The 25,352-nt window shown below is 42.2% G+C and overlaps 2 protein-coding genes across 5 annotated transcripts in view; both read right to left on the bottom strand.

Moving 5' to 3' along the window:
- LOC120744590 (glutamyl aminopeptidase) overlaps nucleotides 1–3,040 on the bottom strand; it is a 31,985-nt gene extending 28,945 nt beyond the window's left edge. The window contains exons 1-2 of the mRNA XM_040049086.1: nucleotides 1,646–3,040; nucleotides 405–546 (exon numbers count right to left, since the gene is read on the bottom strand). Coding sequence (XP_039905020.1) covers nucleotides 405–546; nucleotides 1,646–2,556 — 1,053 coding nt within the window. The 5' untranslated portion in view covers nucleotides 2,557–3,040. The remainder of the gene's footprint in view (nucleotides 1–404; nucleotides 547–1,645) is intronic.
- A 750-nt stretch (nucleotides 3,041–3,790) lies between these two features.
- lrit3b (leucine-rich repeat, immunoglobulin-like and transmembrane domains 3b) overlaps nucleotides 3,791–25,352 on the bottom strand; it is a 34,934-nt gene continuing 13,372 nt past the window's right edge. The window contains exons 2-7 of one of the 4 annotated variants that reach the window (XM_040049091.1): nucleotides 16,838–17,212; nucleotides 16,679–16,764; nucleotides 13,369–13,662; nucleotides 13,228–13,287; nucleotides 6,203–6,243; nucleotides 6,010–6,125 (exon numbers count right to left, since the gene is read on the bottom strand). In XM_040049091.1, coding sequence (XP_039905025.1) covers nucleotides 6,218–6,243; nucleotides 13,228–13,287; nucleotides 13,369–13,662; nucleotides 16,679–16,764; nucleotides 16,838–17,212 — 841 coding nt within the window. In that variant the 3' untranslated portion in view covers nucleotides 6,010–6,125; nucleotides 6,203–6,217. Of the gene's footprint in view, nucleotides 6,126–6,202; nucleotides 6,244–13,217; nucleotides 13,288–13,368; nucleotides 13,663–16,678; nucleotides 16,765–16,837; nucleotides 17,213–25,352 lie in introns of all 4 variants that reach the window. The other 3 variants (XM_040049089.1, XM_040049088.1, XM_040049090.1) reach the window with 3 other exon arrangements.

The raw sequence follows: 25,352 nt of genomic DNA, 5'->3' as shown, positions 1-25,352 counted from the left end.
TACTAATGAACTCTACAGTTAGGGCCAGAGCTGTCTCTATTTCGCAAGGCAGCTGGGGTCTTTCAACATCTGTTGGACAATGCTTAGGATTTTCTATGAGTCATTTGTGGCGAGTGTGGATGCTGTTGCATGCTGGGACAACATCCATCAGGCTGATATTGTCCAAGATAAATATAACGCTGGACAACAACCCCCAACCATTCCATGATGTGCCAGCCAATCACAGGAGCGCGTTCAGTGAAACTGAGATTACCTAAATTCACCACTGACTGTTTTGCATTTTCAGGCATGTATACTTTTTCTACAACTTTTACTCACTGTACTTTTACACAAATACCAATTGTTTCCAATTTAAATACAGCACATAAAGTCTATTGTGATGGTAAACACACATGCTGACTTACCTCTACTGGCATGTTGGACAGTACGTTGTAATTAACATCATGAGTTATTGAGATGGTGTAAGTGGCTTTCTTGTTAGGTTCATCAAAACAGGGAAAAGACTTGCGGGCATCCGTTGGCTCGTGATCCGTAGCTGCAATCTTTCTGGTGTTCAAATCGAGGACAGATTATTGGAAAATGTAACTTTATTATTGGAGATTGTTTGAAACCAAATGTTCTACAATCTTTTTCAGCAAATTTTACTTTGAAAACTAATAATATGTGACAATTTAAACTAGAGAGTTAAGTTTAGAACAGTCATATTTGATTAATAACATCTTTCAGTTATTTTGTTCAGTTAGTTCTATACAAGCTAATGAAAACAAAAGTACCAGATGCCAATCCCAGCAGTACCAGGAGACTACAGGGGTTTTCCATTTAAAGTAGGACGCATAACCAAAACGTACATCTGTTTAAATCCCACATAATGTAGTGACTCTGAAGAAGTAAAGACCAAATAGCTGGTGAATTATAAAAAGTCTTCTATTGATAGTTTTTACCTTTTTTTAAATATTTAAGCCACGTTACAGTCTACAGTCTACCTCAATAAAATATGTCATAGAACAAAATGACCTGGACCTCTTTAGTGTAGAAATTCCATCAAAGAAGGAGCTCAGCTACATAAGAAATACAAGTAAAGTCATCAGTAAATATGTATGTAAAGTGAAATATGATAGGATGACTAGACTAAGTCTAAAATGATGTTCTGGTATACAGTGGTAAAGATATTCTGTATCTGTTCTTGTGATAGCAAATCTGAAAGAGATGTCAGAGAAAGTTTTCAGCTCCATGTCCAATGAGTGATGCAGAGGGCAGGATCCATTAATTATCCACATCCACTGACCACAGCCGCAGTCATGTGGACGATATCTGTGTTGCTTAAGGATCCAGGAAAGAAACAGTTAGTAGAAGACTTGCTGTTCCTCCTGAGCCACAACCAACGACTCTGGTTTTTATCCAAGATAAAACCAGATAACACCAATTTTTACAACCATCATAAACCTGCTCTTGGTTGCTTCTCAGAAGACAAGTTTTATTTAACACCTATTAATACCTCCAGAAAAGACTGTAAGGCGACTCTGAATTTTCTTGAAAGATGCAACTATTTCATATGTCTTATGCCTTCTTGCTCTGTTCTTTTCTAATTCTTGATTAATAAAGATGTTTGTGTATGTTTGTGACAGAACTGAATCACATGACTTACTTGGTGATTCCATTCTCCATGTAGGTAACTCTGTAGAATCCCACCAAAGAGCCATTGAGCCAACCCTGGAAGTCTAGACTGAGGGTGTATACATCCCCTGTGTCCAGGACAGGCAGCTCCTCTGTGGCCTCCACCACCACATACTGCTGAGCTTTGTATTCAAAGCAGCTTTTCACTGCCACTTCCCTCTGTCCTCCTTGGCTACTCAGCACCTTCAACCTTGGCAAGGTACTGACAAATGTCTCCCTGATGTGGAGCCAGAGATGACGGGTGGGCTTGGTTACTTCAAGCTGGATATCAACAGTGCCTGTGTAGGTGTCATCCTCTAAGTTCGGCTCCAGGTGCAGATTGTAGTGGACGGGATTCACATAGTCAGGTAAGCGGAAATTCCTCCAGTCCCCACTGGAGTCAGTGGAAGGCAGGCAGGGCCCTCTGCCAGGTGAAGGGGGCTGGGTAGGCCCCGCTGTGGGGGCTGGTGTGGTGGTGGCAGCAGGAGTGGTGTTGTTTGATCGAGAGAGACCCACCCCGAGGCCCACTGCCAAACAGCACAACACCACTGTTATGCAGATGATGACTGCATGCTTGCGTCGAATAAAGTAACGCTTCTCTGGCTTCTCCATGTTCAAGCTGTCAACCATGGTAACTCCCAAAATGAAAAGTCCACCTGACAAAAAAAAACAACCAAAAAACAAAACACAGCTTTCTAAAGGTAAAGTGTTTAGCTGACCAGAGGTCAGAGCTGCAGGCTTTGGCTGCTGAATTAGCTGTGTGAACTGAATCAAGGCTTGCCTCTGTGGTGCTGAGGGGTGGAGAGAAAAATGAGAAGTGAAGAGTATCAATCTTTCAGACGGCCAGAAATCGGAAGGATTTAATCTGTCCTTTGAGCTTTCAGCACACCTCCTGTTAAACATCTACAATCTTCCTGTAAATCAGCAGCTAAAGTTATTTTTTTTATCAACTATGCTAAGCTGCAAAACTGAACGTGTTGTTCTCACGTGAAACTAAACAATACACATGATGCCTACATCTAACATGTGAACCACTGTGCATGTCAAAGTGTTGTCTGGTTTGAATTTGAAGCATCAGAGTCAAATTTCAAAGCGGCTTCAGCGCAGTACAATCTGTCTTCTTACAGTGCATACACTGCAGAAACACTCTATGATCTGGACATGAGTCAGCATGTGGTCTTTGGTCAAAACAGTGACTGCAACAGAGACGTATGTGAAGCCAAAACAATGGTTTTATTGAACTGAGCCACGGTAGAATTTCCACAAATATTCTTCCCCTGCTCAGTTCTGTGAACTCTGGAAAAGACATTACTGAAATATCAATTTCTATCATTTCTGTCCACAGAGATGATGTTTTGACTGGAAAACTAATCACGGTGTAGAATTTTCATTGAAATCTACTACAGCTAAGTCTAGGATATGTAAGGGTGTTCATGCACAAATTCCTAATATTAGGAACACACCCAGAGAAATACCCAGTACAAAGTGTGCACTGGAACTACAGTAAGTGTTACGTTTGTTTGTTATAGTTTGTAGTATATAGTACTATAGTTTATAGTGGTAGTAGATAGACATTTTGAAGTGGGGAGTTGTCCATTCACACACACACACACACACACAAATCTGGTAGGCTGAATAGCCTCAACTAATGTGTCTTTTGGAAAGTAAAAACTTACAAATACTTGCTGTATTTGCTGTACTTAAGTAGAAATTTCAGGTATCTGTGCTGTACTTGAGTATTTATTTTTCTAGCAACTTTACTTTTACTCCCTCCATCTTTACACAAATATCCGTACTTTCTGCTTGATTACATGTTGAAAGCAGGCTAGTCATTTTAGGTTCAACAGTATCATCCATAGTGTTTATACTCAGGGGTTGAAGTGGGTTGGAAGGAGAGCAGGTGTCCGTCTTCTATAGCTACCTCTATAGAAGAGGAGCGAGTATGAACTGAGTTTTATATTTAGTGTTTCTATCACTTTAAGAGAGTTAACTTCACTCAGAGATCAGGAGAAAGATAAAGACAGGACCGGAGAGGAAGAAGAGCGGTTAGATTTAAAGTGATGTTTGATAAACTGCTAATTTAAAGCTTACATGCGATGTCATTATTGGATTTCATATTGTGAAACATCCTGCAAAACTTTGTTTTATTCAAATGTCGCATGAAAATACCGTGTAGTTTTATACTGGGCAGTAAAAAAAAGTTGCTTCATTACTGCAACTTTTACTGGACGAGTTTTTAACCTGTGTTTCTACTTAAGTAAAGAAAGTCTCTACTTTCTCTGGTCTTTTGATTATGTATTTCATGACCTTCCAAAACCTCCCATAGGTGACTTCAGTGAGCACTTGTGATCTTTGTGAAAGCATGTACTTATTATATTTATGTAAGTGTTTTATAGAAGGTGTTGACATCAGGACGTTATGTAGTAAGTTTTGTTTCTACTGTAGTTAAAGTGTAAAAAAAACGTTTAACAAACAGCTCATGTGACAGTGAGCATTTTGTGGATTTATTGGCCCTGTTATATCATACAGATAAGACAGTCGTAAATGTAATGGCTCCCTTATCCTTGAACTGTGCATAGGATCTGCATAAGAGACAACAATCACTGTCACTCAAAATTTTAATCACCCGTCTAAAGTCATGAGTCTTTCATGACGTTTATGAGACGCCATGAACCTTTTGTGTGTCTTATTTTTCACAGACATAAATCTGTTGGGCTCAGGTACAGCATGTTTTACCATGACCTTCACCAGGATTATCACAATGAGCTTATAGTGCAGACAGTGAAGTAAAAGCTGTGATATGGAGCTGCATGAGTGAATAAGGCTGAGAGAGATTAGATTAAAATGCTTCAGTGGGTGGCTGTTCATACACTGTACAGGTACAGGCTGACGCCATGATTGCCAGTCATCAATACAATAATAAGCATACTGCCAAAATGACAACATGGTTTCTGATGATGAGAACAGCTAAACTGATGGCTACAAGTCTGTCGCCTGACTCGTGTTCAAAGGAAAGAGAGAATAGAGATACTTTGGTAAAAAACACAAAAGCCTGTCTCAGGGTTTTTGACGCTAGAAGTCAACATAGCGTTCTCTCTGTCTTCTTCCACATGTTCAGGTTCTAATGCATTTGTTGCCGACACCAGCACAAACAGGCCTAACTGTGAAGAGCAGTCAGGGCCTCCTGGCAGCCCTATGAGACCGGAGATTGGCTGTATGCAGTCTTCTCCAAGTTCTCTGGGTAGAGACCCGTTGGCCATATTGTCCTGCAAACTTTGACTGCAACTCTGTAGAAGACTGCCTGTGGTTCCTAAGTGCTGACAGGGTAAAGAAAACATGGTGGGAGGCCCACTTTCCAGCCCTTCTCTGGCATGCCCCATTATATGTAACTTAGCCTTATATTTGGTACTAGGGCTCCCTCCACATCATGCTGCATCTTGGTTTTGAAGCATGCCAGGTTGAATTCGCCCCATGACATGGGCCCTAGCGTCTTCAGTCAAAGATGTCTTGCTTGGAGAAGACAAAACTGACCACTGCAGCAGGGTCCATGCTCACATATGCTGCTAATCTGGTACAAATCAGGCACCTGGTTGTCAGCGCCTGGGGTACCAAAAGCTCAAAACAAGAGTCAATAGCAGAATAAGGTGTTTGACACTGCAGGGAAGCCTTGTGAAGTTTTTCATGGGTGCATCCCACAAACTTAACTCTGCTGCTCAACTCACAAATGCATTTTCCTTATAAATGTGGCACCATTTAAAGGGAATAAACAGGCTTTTCACCTGTATAAGATTTATTGCCAAGAACACAAACAGACACAGTTTGAAATCTGAACTGAATAAAACTTTTTTTCACAAAAATGCAGACTGCATCACAGAAACAACACGCACATTTTTGTCTTATGTTTTTATTTAGCGAGTAATTCACATTAACTGCTGCAACACTAGAGCTTTAACAAACAGTAACGTTTATTTCCTTTATTTTCCCACCGCCATGACCTCTGCTCTGTAACAAACACTGAGAAACTTCAGCAACAGTAAATCAAATTACAATGGTCAGGTAGCCACAGACTAGATCTATATCATGTTCCTGTCTCTTTGCATCTGCTGATGTCATTTAGTATTTTCTAACGTGCTCCAAAAAAGTCACGAGGCTTTGAGGTTTCTTGGCCTGGTTACTGGAAAATGGTGTGATACTTGATAGTATCTGATTATCCTTCACTGAGGGGACGTTGGTGATAGCTGAGATCTGGTATGGTTTCCTGTACTTTGATGGGGATTTGGAGGAAATCTTTCTGGACTTCTTTGGAAGATGGGGTAGTTTTGTGATTCCCATGACTTTCAGTTTAATCGGGGCTTCAGAAATTCCTGCCATGTTCCGGGCTTGGCAGCGATATTCACCAGCATCCTTGTATGACAACCCGTTCAGGCTGATAATCGACCAGCGGACCCCCACCCGCGGAGATTCCTGCATAACTGGAACAGAGAGAGTTGTACAATCTTAGCTCTCGGCACCCTACATTTAGCTTTTTGCTTTTAACTTAAAAGAGTACCTTACAAAGGAAGTCTTACAGGCCTGGGTACTCCTGAGTCCCTAACAAACCAGAGACCCAAAGAAACTTTGGAGTTACACATTAAAACAAGATGTAGTTAAAAACTTTACGAATGAGCTTATAAAATCAAAAGTTTCACTTGATTAAAATTTGGCCCATCTCATGTTCAAAATTATTTTCTCATGCACCTCTGGGCTGTTTTCATTGTGCATTCCATGTGTAGCTCTCTCAACGGAAGTCCTGTTCTGGGTGCTTGCACTTGTGCTTCTGTGATGGATGAGTGGTGAGTAAGAAAATATTATGTCTGTGTGGCCAAAGTCTCCTGTACTTCTGATGCAGTCAATCCGGCTCACAATAGCCACATAGTTCAGCTCATTTCTAGTGAATATTCTCTTGCAAGTGCCTCCGAGGGTTACAACAGAGCCCAATCCTGTGAATCTGATCCAACTTTAGCTTTAGAAAATAGGAATTTTTCATTGTAGCTTGCTTGTTATGCTGTCGTATAGTATTTTATTGTTTATTTTATAGTTTATAACCTAGAAGCATAAGTTAAGGGAAAGACATTTTGTAATATTTACTTTATGTCTGTTTTTAGTTTTATGGGGAAAAAGATGTCAACCACTGGACTAACAACGAAGTAAAAATCCCTGAACTTACTTCTGCCTCCAACATTCGTTGAAGTCGTTAGCTGTCAAAGAGTTATGGTAGTCATGTGACTGAACTTATGATAAATCCTGCTGAAGTAAAATAGCATAAACTGCATGAAACATGAAAACTATATTCATATGTGATGGAGTTACTGATAAATCGTGTGAAAGTACAACATAGAAAAGGAGAAAATGAAATGATGTGATTTTAATGAAGTAACCTCCTCCTTAGTTAAAGTACGTGAAAACTCAGAGAGAGAGAGAGAGGCTGGACATTGGTTGACTGCATATCAACAATGACTGGAGAGAGAAAGAGAGGGAGGAGGGAGAAGGGGAGAAACTATATAACAACCCCATGCAGACAGAGTAAGTTGTCCTTCCTCTAGTTCTTGCGATGTTCAAGAAACACGGCCTGAAGATCTGGCCCTGGGAGTCCACAGATTAAATTAAACAGTACTTTTCACACTAAGGAGATACTAGTGTCAGGCTGATCCATGCTCCAGTCCAATTCTCCTACCCACATTTCCTTGACCTCAGTGATGTTTTTATTGAAGTCAAGAAAAAGAGGTTAGAAATAGGAGTCGGGAGACAGGGGAGACTTTGAGGCACACCCTCAGGCCAGTCGGAAAGGTGATTGGGGCAGAGAGGAAACATCTGGAAACACAGCTGGAACTCATCAGGAAAGCAAGACAAGAGAAGCAAAACTAAACACAGCGCACCTGAGACCAAAGACTGATAATCTGTGTTTGGACTTTTTCATTTGCTTTTTCAAAGGATGTAGACTGATGCACTAAGCTAACAAACAAAGAAAAAAACAACATTTAAATGTCCAGACATAATCAGTGTTGGTCAAGTTACTTGAAAAAACTAATCAGTAACTAATTACTGATTACTTCCCCCAAAAAAGTAATCCTGTTACTTTATTGATTACTTATTTTCAAAAGTAATTAGTTACTTAGTTACTTTTTTAAAAAATGATTTACAACCTGAGTACCGTATTTTCACGACCATAAGGCGCACTGTGCTAAAAGGCGCAGTCTCAGTTATGTGTGCCCTTACTGTATTTAACACACACATAAGGCGCACTGGACCATAGGGCGCATACAAGTACCGTATGCGTATTTAAAAATAAAGCGGGAGCAAACCTGAATTCGGTACCTTACTCACATTTCTATTGCCGGTAATCGTCATCATCAACAACACACAAGCATACAAGTGTGCATATTTAAAAATAAAGCAGGAGCAAAACTGAGTTTGGTACTCACATTTTTATTACCAATAATCGTCATCATCAACAACACACAAGCATACAAGTGTGCGTATTTAAAAATAAAGCAGGAGCAAAACAAAGTTTGGTACTCACATTTTTATCATCAATCAAACTCATCGAAGTCCTCATCCTCTGTGTCTGAATTGAACAGCTGCGCTAAATCTCCATCAAACATGCCAGGTTCACTGTCTTCACCGTCAGAGTCACTTTCCGTGCCGTGCGGCTCCTCGGAAACGATGCCGGCTTTTGCGAAAGCTCGAACAACAGTGCCAGCAGACATGTTAGCCCAAGCATCTACAATCCATTGGCAAATTGTGGCGTAACTCGCCCGGCGCTGCCTTCCACTCTTAGTGAAACTGTGGTCTCCACCGGTCATCCATCGCTCCCAGGCCGCTCGCAGCCTTACTTTGAACGGGCGGTTCACACCGATGTCCAGTGGTTGGAGTTCCTTTGTCAGGCCTCCCGGAATGACAGCAAGCTCACAGTTCATTTGCTTCACAAGTTTTTTCACATCGGCTGTGAGATGGGCACGCATAGAGTCACAGATCAACAGCGATGGTGATGCGTGGAAAAAACCACCTGGTCTCCTTACATACACCTCCCTCAGCCAGTCTTTCATCATTTCCTCATCCATCCAGCCCTTTTCATTTGCCTTAATGATGATTTCTGCTGGAAACTTCTCTTTAGGCAAAGTATTTCGCTTAAAAATCACCATAGGCGGCAGTTTCTGTCCATTAGCATGGCAGCCAAGCACAACAGTAAAAGAAGACTTTTCATACCCCGTTGTGCGTATCGCTACCGTGCTGGTCCCCTTCTTCTCCACAGTGTGACTCACCGGGATGTCAAAAGTGAGCGGGACCTCGTCCATGTTTGTGATGTGGCTGGGCTGGATGTTTTTGTCGCCGATGTGTTTGCTGCAGTAGGAGCGGAAGATGGCCAGCTTTTCCTTATAATCCGCTGGAAGTTGCTGCGCTACCGTAGTCCTGGTCCGGATGGAAAAATGGCACCGTTTCATAAAACGAAAGCACCAAGACGGACCTTCTTGGAAATGTTCAATGTTCATCTCTTCAGCTAGTGAAACTGCTTTTAGCCGAATGGTGACCGTCGAAACGCTTCTCCCGCTCGCTCTTTGCTCGATGATCCACCGCTCGAGTCTTTCCTCCAACTCGAGCCACCTCGCCTTATGTCAGCGGAAACTCAGCTGCGTTTTCTTGACCTGCCGGAGCTTGTTTTCCAGCTTCCTCCATTTGCGAACCATCGATTCGTTAATCTTAAATTCTCTCGCCGCTGCTCGATTTCCATGTTCCTCCGCGTAGCTGATGGCCTTCAGTTTAAACTGTGCTTCGTAAGCGTGTCTCTTTGCCATTTTCAGGGTTGTTAAAACAACGATGTCCTGCATAATGCACATACCTGTTCTTTTATACAGGTATGTGCGATTGTCCCGGTATATACGATCAACGCCCACACTTCACCCTTTAACGTTCTCATGGTGTTCTCTACTACATCCTCCTTACAACACATAGGGCGCACCGCGCTATAGGGCGCGCCGCACTTTTTGAAGAAAATCTAAGACTTTTAAGTGCGCCTTATGGTCGTGAAAATACGGTAGGTAATAAGCGATAGATCTTTCAGCCCAATTCTACTTTTTCTACATAATCCATCATACAAAATGAAATCAAATGGAAAAGTCCCTTTTTAAAACTTGTTTTATTAGTTTTAATCTTTTAACTTTATGCATCAAGCAAAAATTAAATTATATGCAACATTCTCTGACCGGAAGAAATTTGTTTAACATTTAAACCTATTTTCTGCACATTCCTGCACATAAAATAAAATATTTTTTTGTGTTTACACTCACTCTTTCAAATAAATGCAAATGAAACACAGCAGAAAATAAATAAAGTCAAAGACTAGCGGTCAGAGGTGGGTAGTAACGAGTTACATTTACTCCGTTACATTTACTTGAGTAAGTTTTTGAAAAAAATATACTTTTAAAGTACCTTTTTTGCACGATACTTTTTACTTTTACTTGAGTACATTTGTGAAGAAGAAACGGTAAGTTTTCTCTAAATATCTTTTTAGCCGTGGTTAGCTGGATGCCAGTCTTATGTTACAGCAGCCGTGTCGAACTGCGAGTCATATTTTCGGCGCTATGTTGTAGTGAGATAAGTTTGTGGGTGTTTTGTGCAGCTTCGGCTGTCCTTTTAACTGCTCGCTGGTTAGCTAGCGTGAGCTATAAGCTAACAGCTAGCCTGGTTAATGACACTAGAGTTCAACGCACATGCAAACAGCTCGTCTCTACTGCTTTAACTGTTAAAACAGAAGGCAGTACTGCGGCTGACAGGGTTTATCATGTGAAACAGCAGCTTGTTTAGTTTAAACAGTCTGCATTAAGCTGGGCAAACACTGCGATTTTTTTCAGTCGCGTTATTCAGCTCCTGCTCAAACTGTACAATTGAATCTCAGGGGTTAGAAGTTCATAGGTCACGACGCAGGTCTCACACTATACGGCCCGATGCTCTGATGCGACCTGAGTGCTCAAACTGTGCGTCCATAACATGAAGCTTATCATACAAAATCTGTCTCTCGCTCTCCCTCTTTGTCTTTCACTCGCTCACACAGACACACACCACCACCATAAACTTTGCTAAATTACTAATAAAAAAAACATTAACCAGGCAGCTGTAATTGAGCAGCAAAGTCCATCCAACTCTTTTCATGGTTGTTGTAGTCGTGATAATTTTGTGAGGTCACATTGAAAAGCCTCGGATATGGAAGCGTAGAGCTGCCACCCAGGCAAAAGAAAAATAGAGCTATATCACTTTATAACATGAAAAGTATATTGTTCTAACATAATACTTTTAATGTTTGTACAATATACTATCATGTTTGAACAATATAATATCACGTTATTACAATATACATAATTATCACGTTCGTACAATATAAATATTATAATGTACGAACATGAAAAGTATATTGTTAGAACAGGTGTTTGGGACGAGTGACTGATTGTGACTCTTCTTATGTTTCGGTGACAGTCGAGGAAAGAGAGCGGAGTGACCACTGAGCGGGAGTGTCTGTGTCCCGCGCTTCTAAGCCGAAAACACAGCTATATTAAAATAAGTGTGTGTCACCATCAGTGTTGGTCAAGTTACTTGAAAAAAGTAATCAGTAACTAATTACTGATTACTTCCCCAAAAAAGTAATCCTGTTACTTTACTGATTACTTATTTTTAAAAGTAATTAATTACTTAGTTACTTAGTTACTTAGTTACTTTTTAAAAACACGATTTACAACCTGAATAGGTGATAAAGTGATAGATCTTTCAGCCCAATTCTACTTTTTCTACATAATCCATCATACAAAATGTAATCAAATGGAAAAGTCTCTTTTTAAAACTTGTTTTATTAGTTTTAATCTTTTAACTTCATGCATCAAGCAAACATTTAATTATATGCAACATTCTCTGACTGGAAGAAATTTGTTTAACATTTAAACCTATTTTCTGCACATTCCAGCACATAATTTTTTTTTTTTGTGTGTTTACACTCAGTCTTTCAAATAGATGCAAGTAAAACACAGCAGAAAATAAATAAAGTCAAAGACTCAGTGGTCCTTTTGCTCTATTTTCACCTGTAAAGCAGGAGTAGGGGTAGGCGGAGGTTTACCCTGGTGCAGGTGTGCTGCGGCGGTCAGTGGAAGAATCCGCGAGTTTATCTGTGAGTTTCCCATTACGTCGTAGCTACTCGGTGCTTGCTCGGAAGTTTAGGGTTCTTTTGCTGTAAGAGTTTCTTCCAGCGGACACTAATGTTTTTGTCACTTTTTATGGAATCAAACTCAAAGTAAGGTCAGTACTTCCACGCTTTAAACGCTGCACGCTCATACTCTCTCCCACACTCAATATATGATCCATTGTTGATCTGCACAGAGCTGTTGTCACGAACGTCGCACTCGCTTACGTCACTGTCATGAGACATTCTCGCAAAAAATCACGGTTTTAGTAACGCAGTAACGCAGCGTTCCTACGGGAAAGTAACGGTAATCTAATTACCGTTTTTGCAATAGTAATCCCTTACTTTACTCGTTACTTGAAAAAGTAATCGGATTACAGTAACGCGTTAACGCGTTACTGCCCATCTCTGGTCACCATACCCACGGTGTGTGTGTGCAAGTGTTGGGGTCCGACGTCACAGTGTTTACAGTATTTCAAAAACTTTATCTGTTTGTCAGTGTCAGTGAGTTTTTGGATGTCTATGTTATGAGACAGGGAGTGCTTTCATGGCTTTCATCTGGGGTCCTAAGATCCACAAAAATATTTTAATTAAAACAGGCTAGTAACATCTTGTAACATGTTTTTTGACTAAATTCATCATGATATCTACTACTCATTACAACTATGAGGAGAGCCAAAAACTACGTAGGTTCAAATATTTAATAAATATGAATTTAAAAAGTCCAAACACAGAAACTCTGAGTCAGACTATGACAGCTCTGCTCTCAGCTTTATGATAATAATGTACACTGTGCACGTCTTCCTATTAAAACAGGGACTTTGGCTTTTATGTAGGCAAGTTAACTGAGCCGCATATCAGGTGATGCTGCAGAGTAAACTCCATTGCTACTTCTACTATTACTTTTGATATTAATTATTAGTGGTAGTAATCATAATATTTCCAGTGCTGTAGTAAAGTAGTGTACAAGATTACTTTCTGCAGTGAATAAATAAAAAAGTAATAAAGGCCATAATATTGACATTTTAAATTCATCAGTAATGATCCACTTAAAATTCCCAATCTTTAAATTTAGTGCATCACAGTACTGAGTCTCACATGCATTAATGTCCTCTGACTCCAGTATTAACTGTCAGTTGTTCAAAACTATTGCAACCATGGAGTTAGGGAACCAAGGGATAAAAACTGGTCAGAACAATGAAACAGCCTACCTACAGAAACTGAAGTGTTCACTACACTTCAGTTCTAAATACTTTAAATACCTTCTCCGTTATGGATGCAAATACAGATACAGTACTTTAAGTAGTAAGAGAATCTGAAGCACTGTATGAAATAAAAATGTTTATTAGAAGCAACAAAGCACCTGCACTTACAACTCTCCAAAATCCTAGGCAGCTGTTCAGAGTTGTCAAGGTTGTCTTGTTGGCAACAATCTGTACAGAAAAACAAATCACAGCATGACTCAACTAATTCTCAAATGTTAGTGACATTACTTGACACCCGAGACAGCTTACTTGTGTAGGTTGAAGTTTTAATCCAAGTCAGTGTTGGCGTTGGGTAGCCAGTGGCGTCACAACGTAGGATTACATTGCTGCCCATTGGGGAAATTACCCTGGTGGCCGCAGGCTGGACTGAAGGCCTCATACAGCGGGACAGCTCAGCTTGGGTCTGCAGCAACTCTGACTGACTCAGAGACTTACTGCACATCAGCAACTGGTCCATAAGAACTACAGCACTCCCCAGGGTCATGGACAAAGACATCAGCATGGAGATCTGGCAGTCACACAACCAGGGATTGTCATGGAGACCTGGGTATCCAAGACAGTTTAACTTATTCACATTTAATGTCATTTGTTATTGTTTATTTAACCTTCATTAAACCAGGTTAGTCCTACTGAGATCAAGGGAAACCTGGCCAAGATTGCAGAAACATAGATACTTAGAACTTTAACCTCACGCCTTAGTTGCATTGAAGGAGTTTAAAGTTTTGGTCAGGTCATTACGGTTAACCTTGTCTATGTGCAAGTGTTTTATACAATACAACTTTACAATACAACTTTATTTGTATAGCGCATTTAAAACCAGCGGTACACCAAAGTGCTTTACAGTAATACAATAATTTAGAGAAAGGAAACAATAACAGGGAATAAATACACCAACAGGTGGAGAGCACTAATTAGCCGCAGCGCAGTGAAAATATGTAAAAATATGTAAAAAAAACAAACAAACACAACTCGACAAGGAGACTATTTAGCAATAAAATTAAATAAAATGATTAAAACTACATAAAAGAACATTTGTGGGATACAGACACTAACTAGGGAAGGCTAGATTGAATAAAAAGGTTTTCAACCATGATTTAAAAGATTGAACTGATTCAGACGCACGAATAGTAGTAGGAAGATTATTCCAGAGTTTGGGTGCAGCTGTGGCAAAAGCACGATCCCCTCTGGTCTTCAACCGTGCCCCAGGTTGTACTAAGGGCAATTGGCCCGTTGATCTCAATGCTCTACTAGGAGTGTACAAGCTGAGAAGTTCAACAAGATAGCTGGGAGCAATGTTATTTATAATTTTAGAGGTAAGCAATAGAATTTTAAAATCAATAGGGTATTTGATGGGAAGCCAATGCACGTCAGCGAGGATAGCGGTGATAGAATCAAACCTGCCAGCTCCAGTTAAGAGGCGTGCCGCCGCATTTTCAACAAGCTGCAGCCTGCAGAGAAGGGTAGATTGGAGGCCAAAATAGAGAGAGTTACAGTAGTTTAATCTAGAGGTAATAAAGGCATAGATACGTTTCTCAAGATCCTTACAGGGCATGTAAGGCTTAGCCTTGGCAATTTGGTGTAATTGGTAAAAGCTAGATTTAACTACAGTGGAGACTTGTTTATCGAGTTTAAAAGAACTGTCTAAGAGAACACCCAGGTCGCTTGCAGTGACAGAAAGAAAGGTAGCAAACAGCCCAAGTGAGCCTGTTAGTTGGCCCCTAGGAATATGGCTGTCGAAAAAAACAATTTCCATTTTCTTTTCATTTAAAAGGAGTGCGTTACTCAATAAGCAATCCTTAACTTCTCTCTTACAATCAAAAATCAGTGTAGTGACGGTAAGACATCCTCAGTCAGATGAAAGTAAATTTGAATATCATCTGCGTAACAGTGAAAGGAAATTTTATATTTTTTAAAGATGCGACCTAGAGGTAACAAATACAAAGAAAACAACATAGGGCCCAACACAGACCCTTGGGGCACACCACAGGAAAAGGGGGCAACAGAGGAAGAGTAACTTCCCATCGTAGCAGCGACGGACCTTTCAGAAAGGTACGTCCAACTTCAGAAAGGTAACCAACTAAGAGCACTACCCTTAATGCCTACCATGTGCTCTAGCCTCGTTAAAAGGATATTGTGGTCCACTAAATCAAACGCTGAGGACAAATCAAATAAAACTAAAACCGCTGAGCGCCCTGAATCAGCGATTAAAAGGAGGTCATTGAGGACTCTCAACAATGCCGTTTCCATACTATGACGTGTTTGAACCCAGACTGGAATTTATCAGTGATGCTATTCACATCTAGATAGGCCTGTAGTTGCAAAAGCACAATTTTCTCTAGAATTTTAGCCAAAAAAGGAAGTTTGGAAATCGGCCTATAGTTTGCAGGGTCATTTTGGTCAAGGCTACTTTTTTTAAGAACAGGTTGTACTACCACATGTAGTATGTTACAAGAGTAAGTTTGATGTTGTTCTGACGTAATTTATTCCAAGCATTTATTGCCAGAAATCTGCATGCTTCCCAATTCAGTCGGTATTCTGGGGACTACAAATTGCAGAACATCCATAGATCTGTGATTTTAACTTTCATGTTTCCAACAAGATGTTTCCAAGAGTAGTTTTATAAATATTGAATAATAATGGGACGCTCTTTTTTACTTACAATACTTGAATGACTCCTCTATCTGTACAACTGCCTGTGAGATCATTTGCAAACCACTCAAGTGCTGGTTGAGAAAAAACAATGGTTGATAAGCCAGTATCAAATAAACAACACTGCTTCTTATCAAAAGTTTCGGTTATATCATTTATGACCTTGCGCAGTAGCAGTACAGCAACAGCAGCAGTACTGTGATTTTTTATGGAAACCTGACTAAAAGGAGACAAGATGGAGTTAATGGCCAGAAAATCTTTAACCTTATTACTGACCCGAGATTCAAGCACTTTACCAGAACTGGGAGTTTAGAGATCCATCTATAATTATTTAAAATACTAGGTTCACTTTTCTTTTAATAGAGGAGCAACAATGGCAGATTTGCAATCCGAAAGAACTTTATTTGTAACCAAGTAGGTTGAAAATGTGACACAGTGGTCCAATTATAGTTTCAGCTGCTAGTTTTAGGAGAGCTGGTTTTCAAGGATTAAGTTCTTTTAGCCCTCATAACCTCTGTTGTTGTAAAGGGAGTCAAATTAAAAACCTGGGTACTGCTACTGCTTCTTTCAGTCGAATTGTCAGAATTAAATAAAATAAAAAAACAGAAAAAAAATTATTAAAGCAGTATACTAGATGGAAAATTAACTAGATTATGACAAGATAATAAAAACTTTTTGGCCATCCAGAATTTCTTTGAATTTTTAAGGCACTATGTTGCAGAAAAATAAAATTCAAGTAAAAGTACATTTGTTGTGGGCAGTCTATCCTTTCACTGGTACCACGCGTTCGTAAAACTATCCCTTAATGTGCATTTCACTCACTTTTTTGACTTAATGATGACCACAACTAATAGATATCAACTGCACAATAAAAGATTATGTCTTACTATTGCTCCAAAACATACTGTACCCAAAATTCTTCTTTCCACTTGCCCTTCACTTTGTCCTGGAAGAGGAAACCAAAGATCCAGCAGCTCAGCTGGTAATATAGTCAACCTATTGATAGAAAAGGAAAAGAGAACTGAAAACTTGAGCAAATCTGTTTAAGATTTTGTGAAATTGGACCAACCTGTTGCTGGACAGATCCAGATATGTGATGTTAGGAAGGAAGAGAGCAGCATGGGCTGGAAGACTGGACAAACGATTGTTATGTAGACCCAGAGTCTGGAGACGGGGCATGTCTCTGAGTCCCTCCCAGGGAAAGGATGTTAGGAGGTTCCCATCAAGACGGAGCTCTCGCAGGGCTTTCAGGTTGACAAAGCTGCTTGGGTGGATCAGTGTTATTGAGTTATAAGTTAGCCATAAGAAACGCAGCTCTGACAGGTTGTAGAAGGCTGCCCTGGACACCTTGGAGATCGGCGTCTTTTCTAGACGAAGTTTGACCGTGTCAGCTGGGACACTAATGGGAACAGCTGTGATTCCAGGGTCACTGCACTGGACCAACCTGATGAGTTAAAAACAGGAGTAAAGTCTGAATGAATAAATCGTATACAAACAGGCAGATAAAACATTATGATCTGTAGTGACAGTAGGGAACAAGTTAAGGCTTGAGAGGTGGAGGTGTGCACAGGAAGAAGCAAGACAAAAAGCAAGTCAAGTGCAAGTGTGAATGAGAGCGAGGTGGAATAGAGGTAATGGACTGGTTCTTATATAGCTCTTTTCTATTCAAAGCACTCATAGCACTCATTCATCCTTTCACACCTACAGTATTCATTCAAGCACTTTTTTCTATGCTTTTTCTATTTAAGTGCTTTCTGTCACGGCACTGGATCGGTGTCCCAGTGTTTGTGTTTTTGGTTTACTGTTCTTTGATTATTGTTATTCATGGTTTTGATTATCTTTTGTCTTAGGTTCTTCGTGATCGTACTTCTCTCTCCCTCAGTGTATAGTCTCTATCTCCATGTTTTCTCGGAGCCTTTCCTGTGTTCCTCGCTTCATGTCAAGTCACCCTTGTCTCTGTGTTCATTCATCTCCTGTGTCTCCCCTGTCAGTCGTGCCTCCTTGTGAAGTCCGTGTCTCTGTGCCTGTCTTATGTTTCCTGTTTTACTTTGACAGTCTCGTGTCCTGTCTTCAGTGTTTTCAGTTTTGCTTCCTCCCCATCTTATTATGTCAGATTAGTCCCAGCTGTGTTTCCCTCCTGTTTCCCATTCCCTCATTATTCCCTGGTGTATTTAAGGCCTGGGTTTTCCTCTGTCCATTGTCGTGTCATTATGCCTCACATTGCTGTGTGTTCCCCTTCTTGCTCCTGGTAAGTCCTAGTTCTCTGTTTCTGGCTTAGTTTCCTAGTTTTGAGTTCCGTGTTTCTAGTTTCTAGTTTTCTTAGTTCTTTTTTGGAGATCTTGATTCAGCAATAAAGCTGCCTCCCTTGATTTATTCCTTTGTTTTTGAGTCCTGCATTTGGGTCCTATTCTGCCTGCCACACCACACTAGCCATCACAGAATGATGCAACACTGATCTAGTTAAACTTTTTAGCCCTGTGGCTATGAAATTAGTAACAATGTAACAGACTTAAAGTTAGGTCCACTCCTAATAAGTCTTTGTTTTCTCCGTCTCTCCCAATCACAAGACCTTTTAATCAACAGCAATGCTGACTTCTGGACTCAAATCTGCAATAACACTTTCAACTGCATCAAAAACACAAACTTACAACTCATGGCACACTGCACAGGTGACAGATTACACAAAGTACGATTTACTGAATTAAACAAATTTACATTCTACTCTCAAAACACCCCTGATACTTACTTGCATGCCATTTGGCACTGCACCCCAGTTAGACACTTTTAAATTCAAATCATCTCACATGTATCTTAGGTGACTTATCTATGCAATTGCAAGGTTAATACACTTTTGTTCCATTTACACCTCTAATTATCACCAAGAAGGTCATCCTCGTAAACTGTAAGTAAAAAGACTTTATAACAATAAAGCAATGGAAAAATCTCCTAACAGACTATTTATATCTCTAAAAGCTTGAATTCAGGAGACAGACAGATTAGGCTTAAAACTTTCCTTTTTGATCCTCACTCACTTTTTTCACTCATTATGTGTTTATACACCAATTTGAATTTAATCATAAGTTATTATTCATCTCTGGCTCTCCACAGTATGTCTTCTTCCCCTCATCCCAACAGGTCATAGCAGATGGCCCCGCCCCTCCCTGAGCCTGGTTCTCCCACAGGTTTCTTATTGTTGAAAGGGAGAGTTTCCTCATTTTTCAATCTAATTGTTGGGGTTTTGTCTTTATTATTGTAGGACTTTTACCCTACAATATAAAGTGCTTTGCGTGATTGTTATTGTGATTTGACGTGATATAAATAAAGTATTAAAGTATTTGTACTTCATTACTTCCTACGACTGCTGCTAAATATAGCAAGTCATAGTCCTAGTATACAAAAACAAGTATTGAAGCCAAAGATTTAAAACACAAGCACACAAAACCACGAGCTGTGCTTGTTGTGCTCTTGCGATCAGGCTTCTCTGATAAAACAGCACAATGCATGCAATTAAGAAAGTTGAGCAGATATTCTTTTACTTCTAGCAATCAGACTAATTTAGCAAGCTAGCATTAAGCTTAAACCCAGAAGATAAAACTGCAGTTGAACTCAAACCTCTGCAGGACTCACACGGGATGCAAGCAACTATGTCACACGGTGAAACTGAAGAAAGAAAATGAAAGCTTGAAATACCAAAGTAATGAAATAAAGAAAAAGATAACTGAACTCCAGAGTATTGCAATTCACTACTGAGAACACCAAAAGCCAGACTGAAGTAGAGTTGTTCCTGATGCTAACACAACAGCCTGGCAGGTGCAGTAGATGTGGCAAGTTAGGAAAAAGAACTATTGTCAATGTGTGATCATCTCTAGAACTGCAAGGGATTTCACAGATATTCACAGATGTTCAAGAGAGTGAATATCTGAAGAAGAATTGCTGACAGGTGACAATGAGGCTCAGAGTCGACTTTGGCCAGGGGTGGAGAAAGCTGGGCAAATGAGCAAGAAGGCATACTTCAGTGAAGCAAGAGCCTTTACTGATGGCAAAGAACTAAAGACCTAAAATATAAATGGTATATTCTATAAATCAAGGACAATCAGTATAAAAGAACACTATTCGTAAACAGTTGACTGGAATAATAACTGATTTCATTATATAGTAATTGTTCTGCTGCACTTATTTTACTTATTTTACTATTTTCAATGCAACTTTTTCAAATGAATTTGTTTAACATATGTTCCTTTTTAGGAAATACTTTCAGAATATACCATAAAATGGGTTATACGTAACAAATATGTAAAATATACCATTAAGTATTAGCAAAATCAGTTAAAAACAACATCATTTAACCTCCCTGCGCCATTTGGTATACATGAGGCTTGTTACTGTCATTGGTGACATCCTGCTCTGTGATATATTCCATATTTATCAAGGCTTCCAACTCAAAGGTTTGTTTTTCTTTACATACTAGCAATTATTGATAATGATACTTCGATAACAATATGCAGCCGTCATGAGATTTCTGCTATGTGAAGAACCGATCTGCTTACTGTTAATCATTACAGTTTTATTAAGTTTTATTATCCTTATGTCAGTTTCAGTGTTCTCAATTAATACCAGACGTATTAGGAATCTGCTAAAAAGAAAGGCTCCGTTTCTTATTGCCAATAAAAAAGTGCTGACTGTTGAATATTATTCAGGAAACCCGTGCATGTTCAGAAGATGCTTCATTTTGGAGAAATCGATGGGGAAATGATATTTGTTGTTCTTTTGGTACAAAATGATCAGCAGGTGTCGCTATTTTAAAAGGAAAATATTAACACTCTCAATGATAATGTCATGGTCCTGGGTCGGTGACCCAGCGCTTTTAGTTTGTTATCATTTTCTAGATGATGATTGTTTAAGTTCTGTGTTCTATTCGGTCTGCCTCTGAGTCTGCGTCTGTGTCTGTCTATGGTGTCACCCCATCTGTTTGTGAATCTGTCTGTTTAGTTCAATGTCTTGTCTGGTTCCATGTGTCTGAGTTTCCTGTTTTATTGTGAAGGTCCGTGTCGTATGTGAGTGTGCTCAGTTTACGTTTCCCCTGTCCCGTCAGCCCAGATTCCTCCCAGCTGTGTTGCCCTCCTGTCTCTCATCCCCTGATTACTGGTGTGTGTATTTAAGCCCTGTGTGTTCTCCTGCCTGTTGCCGGTTCGTCTGTATTACTCAGTGTCAGTCTGTGTATCCACCGTGTCTTCTCCCTGCTGTTCATCGTCATCCTCCTCTGCTCGTTTTTCATTCAGGTTTGTGCTCTGTAGTTTAGTCGTTTCCCAGTTTAGTTTAGTTCGAGCCCCATTTGCTGTTTGGTCACATTCTTCTGTGTTCAATAAATCACCTTCACTCCTCTACGACTGCCTGCGCTTGGATCCTCATTTATTCCACACGGCTCGCCTCGGCAGCCGTGACAGTACGAACCGGCCACTATGGACCCAGCAGCAGTCAACCCGCCCGAGGAGCTCCGGGAGGACATTATTTACTCGGTGGACAGATTGATTAACTTATGGCTCGAGCATGAGGGGAGAGAATTCCGCCAAGGCATAGCTGTTCGGCTACAGCGCTTAGTTTCTGGTCTCCCCTGGTTGCTCAGCTCACTTCACCCGCTCACACAGAATTTCGTTCTGAACGAGCTTCATCTTCTCCCCCCTTCTACCACCCACTCTGCAACTCATGCTTCACTCCCTGACCCGACGGAGAGTGTCCTGCCCGGCCCGTCGGTCCAGCCTTCAAATGGGAAACGGCACTCACGCCGTCGACGCCCCTCGCCACAGTCGGACCCCAGGATATCAGAGCGGCCGACTGTGGTGAGTAAAAAGGATAACGGCTCCAATCTGAACTGTAAGACTTTTTCTTCTGGGGTTGTTCGGGGTGTGTCAGTGGGAGCTAATTCACAAAGCTTACCTACCTTCGTGATAACCGATCTCTCCCAGGTTGGCATTTTTAAGACTTCAGCGAAAGCAAAGGGCTGTTGTTCTTCTGAACCTGTTAAACCCATGTCAGCTAACCCAGGGTCTGCTAAAACTGTGGCATATATCCCAGAGACAATCAACACCAGCTCTGATAATACCAGGACTGTTTATTCTTTTGAACTGCAACCGGATGCTCAGTTAGCCGCCCGGCCTCAAGCTCAGTTAGCCGCCCGGCCTCAAGCTCAGTCAGCCGCCCGGCCTCAAGCTCAGTCAGCCGCCCGGCCTCAAGCTCAGTCAGCCGCCCGGCCTCAAGCTCAGTCAGCCGCCCGGCCTCAAGCTCAGTCTCCAATTCCACCACCGCCGTCATCCCAACCATTGTTTCAGTCACCCTCAGTTCAGCCTCCTGTTCAGCAGCCACTAACCCTGCACCCTGTGTCACTTGCTACTCCGGTACAACAAGCCCAGTCAAATCAATCTAAAAGGAACTGTGTTTCATCCGTTTGTTCTAAGCAGAGCGTCAAACCTAATGATAATGTCAACATTCCTCAAAGGCTGGCCAGTTCTGAGACTGAGATGCACTCCAGGGCCTCCCCAGAGGCTGGGTTTCAGCCCCCATCAGACTCTGGACCCCCGGAGTTTAAGAAGCCAGCTGAGGACTGCACCCGGCTGTCGCTGCCTGAGCAGGGTCAATGCTCTGCGCAGCTGCAGGCCGCTATGTGTTTGCCAGAGGCCCGTGTGCCTGCTGGTCCTGTTCCGTCCCTGCCAGAGGCCCGTGTGCCTGCTGGTCCTGTTCCGTCCCTGCCAGAGGCCCGTGTGCCTGCTGGTCCTGTTCTGTCCCTGCCAGAGGCCCGTGTGCCTGCTGGTTCTGTTGCGTTCCTGCCAGAGGTCTCCACACCTGCTGGTTCTGTTCTGTGTGTGCCAGGGGCTCCAGTGCCCACTGGTTCTGAGACTGTTTTTGCTGAGGGGCCCGAGGAGCCCGTCCAGCCACCAGCTGCAGTCTCATCACCAGCTGCAGTCTCATCACCAGCTGCAGTCTCATCATCCTCGCCGTCTGGTCCAGCCACTGCTTCATCCTCGCCGTCTGGTCCGGCTCCAGCGTCCTCATCAGCATCGCCTGGTCCGGCTCCAGCGTCCTCATCAGCATCGCCTGGTCCGGCTCCAGCGTCCTCATCAGCCTCGCCTGGCCCGGCCTCTGCTTCTGCTTCAGCCTCGCCTGGTCCGGCCTCTGCTTCTGCTTCAGCCTCGCCTGGTCCGGCCTCCGCATCCTCATCATCCTCGTCTGGTCCGGCCTCCGTGTCTTCGCCCTCATCAGCGTCGCCTGGTCCGGCCTCCGTGTCTTCGCCCTCATCAGCGTCGCCTGGTCCGGCCTCCGCTTCCGCCTCGTCTGGTCCAGCCTCCGCTTCGCCTGGGGCTGCAGGGGCCACGCAGCCTTCAGGTCCCCTACTACCACCTCCACGTCATCGGTCATCTGCCAGGCCGCTTGTTGGGCATCTCCGCCACCGTGGACGCCCTCCTGAACGCCGCCACTGCCTTCCGCGTGGCCGGCCTCCGGACTTGTTTCCACGCCGCTGTTGCCGTCCGCACGGTCGGCCCCCAGAACTGTTTCCACGCCGCTGTTGCCGTCCGCACGGTCGGCCCCCAGAACTGTTTCCACGCCGCTGTTGCCGTCCGCACGGTCGGCCCCCAGAACTGTTTCCACGCCACTGCCTACCGCGTGGCCGGCATCCGGACCTGCCCCGCTGCCATTCGCATGGTCGGCCTCCTGAACTTGACCATCTGGGCCTTTTTGGACTCTGTCCCTCCATCCTGGGCCCCCTCCGCCCGCCCTGGTCGGGTCCTTTTCTGTTTTGTTTTGGTCGGTTTTTGTGTTTCTGCTGGGCTGTCTGGAGCCAGCCCTTGAGGGGGGGGGGTACTGTCATGGTCCTGGGTCGGTGACCCAGCGCTTTTAGTTTGTTATCATTTTCTAGATGATGATTGTTTAAGTTCTGTGTTCTATTCGGTCTGCCTCTGAGTCTGCGTCTGTGTCTGTCTATGGTGTCACCCCATCTGTTTGTGAATCTGTCTGTTTAGTTCAATGTCTTGTCTGGTTCCATGTGTCTGAGTTTCCTGTTTTATTGTGAAGGTCCGTGTCGTATGTGAGTGTGCTCAGTTTACGTTTCCCCTGTCCCGTCAGCCCAGATTCCTCCCAGCTGTGTTGCCCTCCTGTCTCTCATCCCCTGATTACTGGTGTGTGTATTTAAGCCCTGTGTGTTCTCCTGCCTGTTGCCGGTTCGTCTGTATTACTCAGTGTCAGTCTGTGTATCCACCGTGTCTTCTCCCTGCTGTTCATCGTCATCCTCCTCTGCTCGTTTTTCATTCAGGTTTGTGCTCTGTAGTTTAGTCGTTTCCCAGTTTAGTTTAGTTCGAGCCCCGTTTGCTGTTTGTTCACATTCTTCTGTGTTCAATAAATCACCTTCACTCCTCTACGACTGCCTGCGCTTGGATCCTCATTTATTCCACACGGCTCGCCTCGGCAGCCGTGACAGATAACCCTTAGTTATCTTCCTATGTTGCCCAGTTTTATCAAAAGATGTATTCTTGATGTAACAAACACCCAGTGCAGAACATTTCTTAGGGAAATTACAACATAATAACAGGTAAACTCACAAGGAATTTAAAGAAACATGCAACACGAAGGCCTGCCTGAAATAACCGATTCCATAAGAAACCCTAAGACAACAAATCACCAGGCAATGACAGATTAACAGGAGAAGTTTACAAAACATTCATCACGGCTCCTTTTCTGCTTGCTATGTTTCAAGAATCAACTGATAAACAAGGAACTTCCAACATCATCACAACAAAGAGTGATTACACATATTACAAAACTGAATAACTGGAAGCCAATTAGTTTACTAAATAATGATGCAGAAGCATTTGCCTATAATCTTTGCAAAGAGACTGAAAAAGGCCACAAAATAATTGATGAAGAACAATTTGGATTCGTAAAGGGAGACACATCAGCAATAACAGTAGTCTTCTATTAGACAGTTCAGTTAAGCTGTCTCCTGGAACCTCTAAAAGTTTGATCGGTATAAGACAAAGACGCCTGATGGCACCTTCTCTACTCTTGTTAGTAATACATATAATGGCGCATTACGATGAATGATTGTTTTGGGCACCAGTTTTTGGAAAACAGTTCAAACTGTCCTAAAGGATTATCTTGTTTTAGGATGAACCCCTGAGCAACTGAGCAACTTCATGCAGCACCAAATCAGCCCCAGACCATCACACTTCCTCCTCCATGTTTGACAGGTGATGACACACACTGTGGAACCATCCTTTCACCTACTCGACGACAAAGATCCTGTGTAATGAACTGAAGATTTCACATTTGATCCATCGGTCCATAATACCTTCTTCCAGTCTTCAGCAGTCCAGTGTTGGTGTTGCATGGCACAGACAAGCCTCTTTGTCTTGCCTGGCTTTCTCACTGCAACTCATCCTGTCACACCTGCAGCTTGAAGTCTTCTCTTCACAGCTGAAACTGAGACTTTCTTACTACGAGCACTGTTAAGCTGCTTGAAGCTGTTGTCCTGTGAGCTGCCGATCACACAACCTGTTAACTCTCAGAAACTTGTCCTCTGATTCAGTCGTGTCTCT

The sequence above is a fragment of the Simochromis diagramma genome, unplaced genomic scaffold, assembly GCF_900408965.1.
Source record: "Simochromis diagramma unplaced genomic scaffold, fSimDia1.1 OVJJ01000426.1, whole genome shotgun sequence".
NCBI classification, from domain to species: domain Eukaryota; kingdom Metazoa; phylum Chordata; class Actinopteri; order Cichliformes; family Cichlidae; genus Simochromis; species Simochromis diagramma.
Note: the sequence above shows the minus strand (reverse complement) of the source record. Positions and strands in the feature narration are given on the sequence as shown.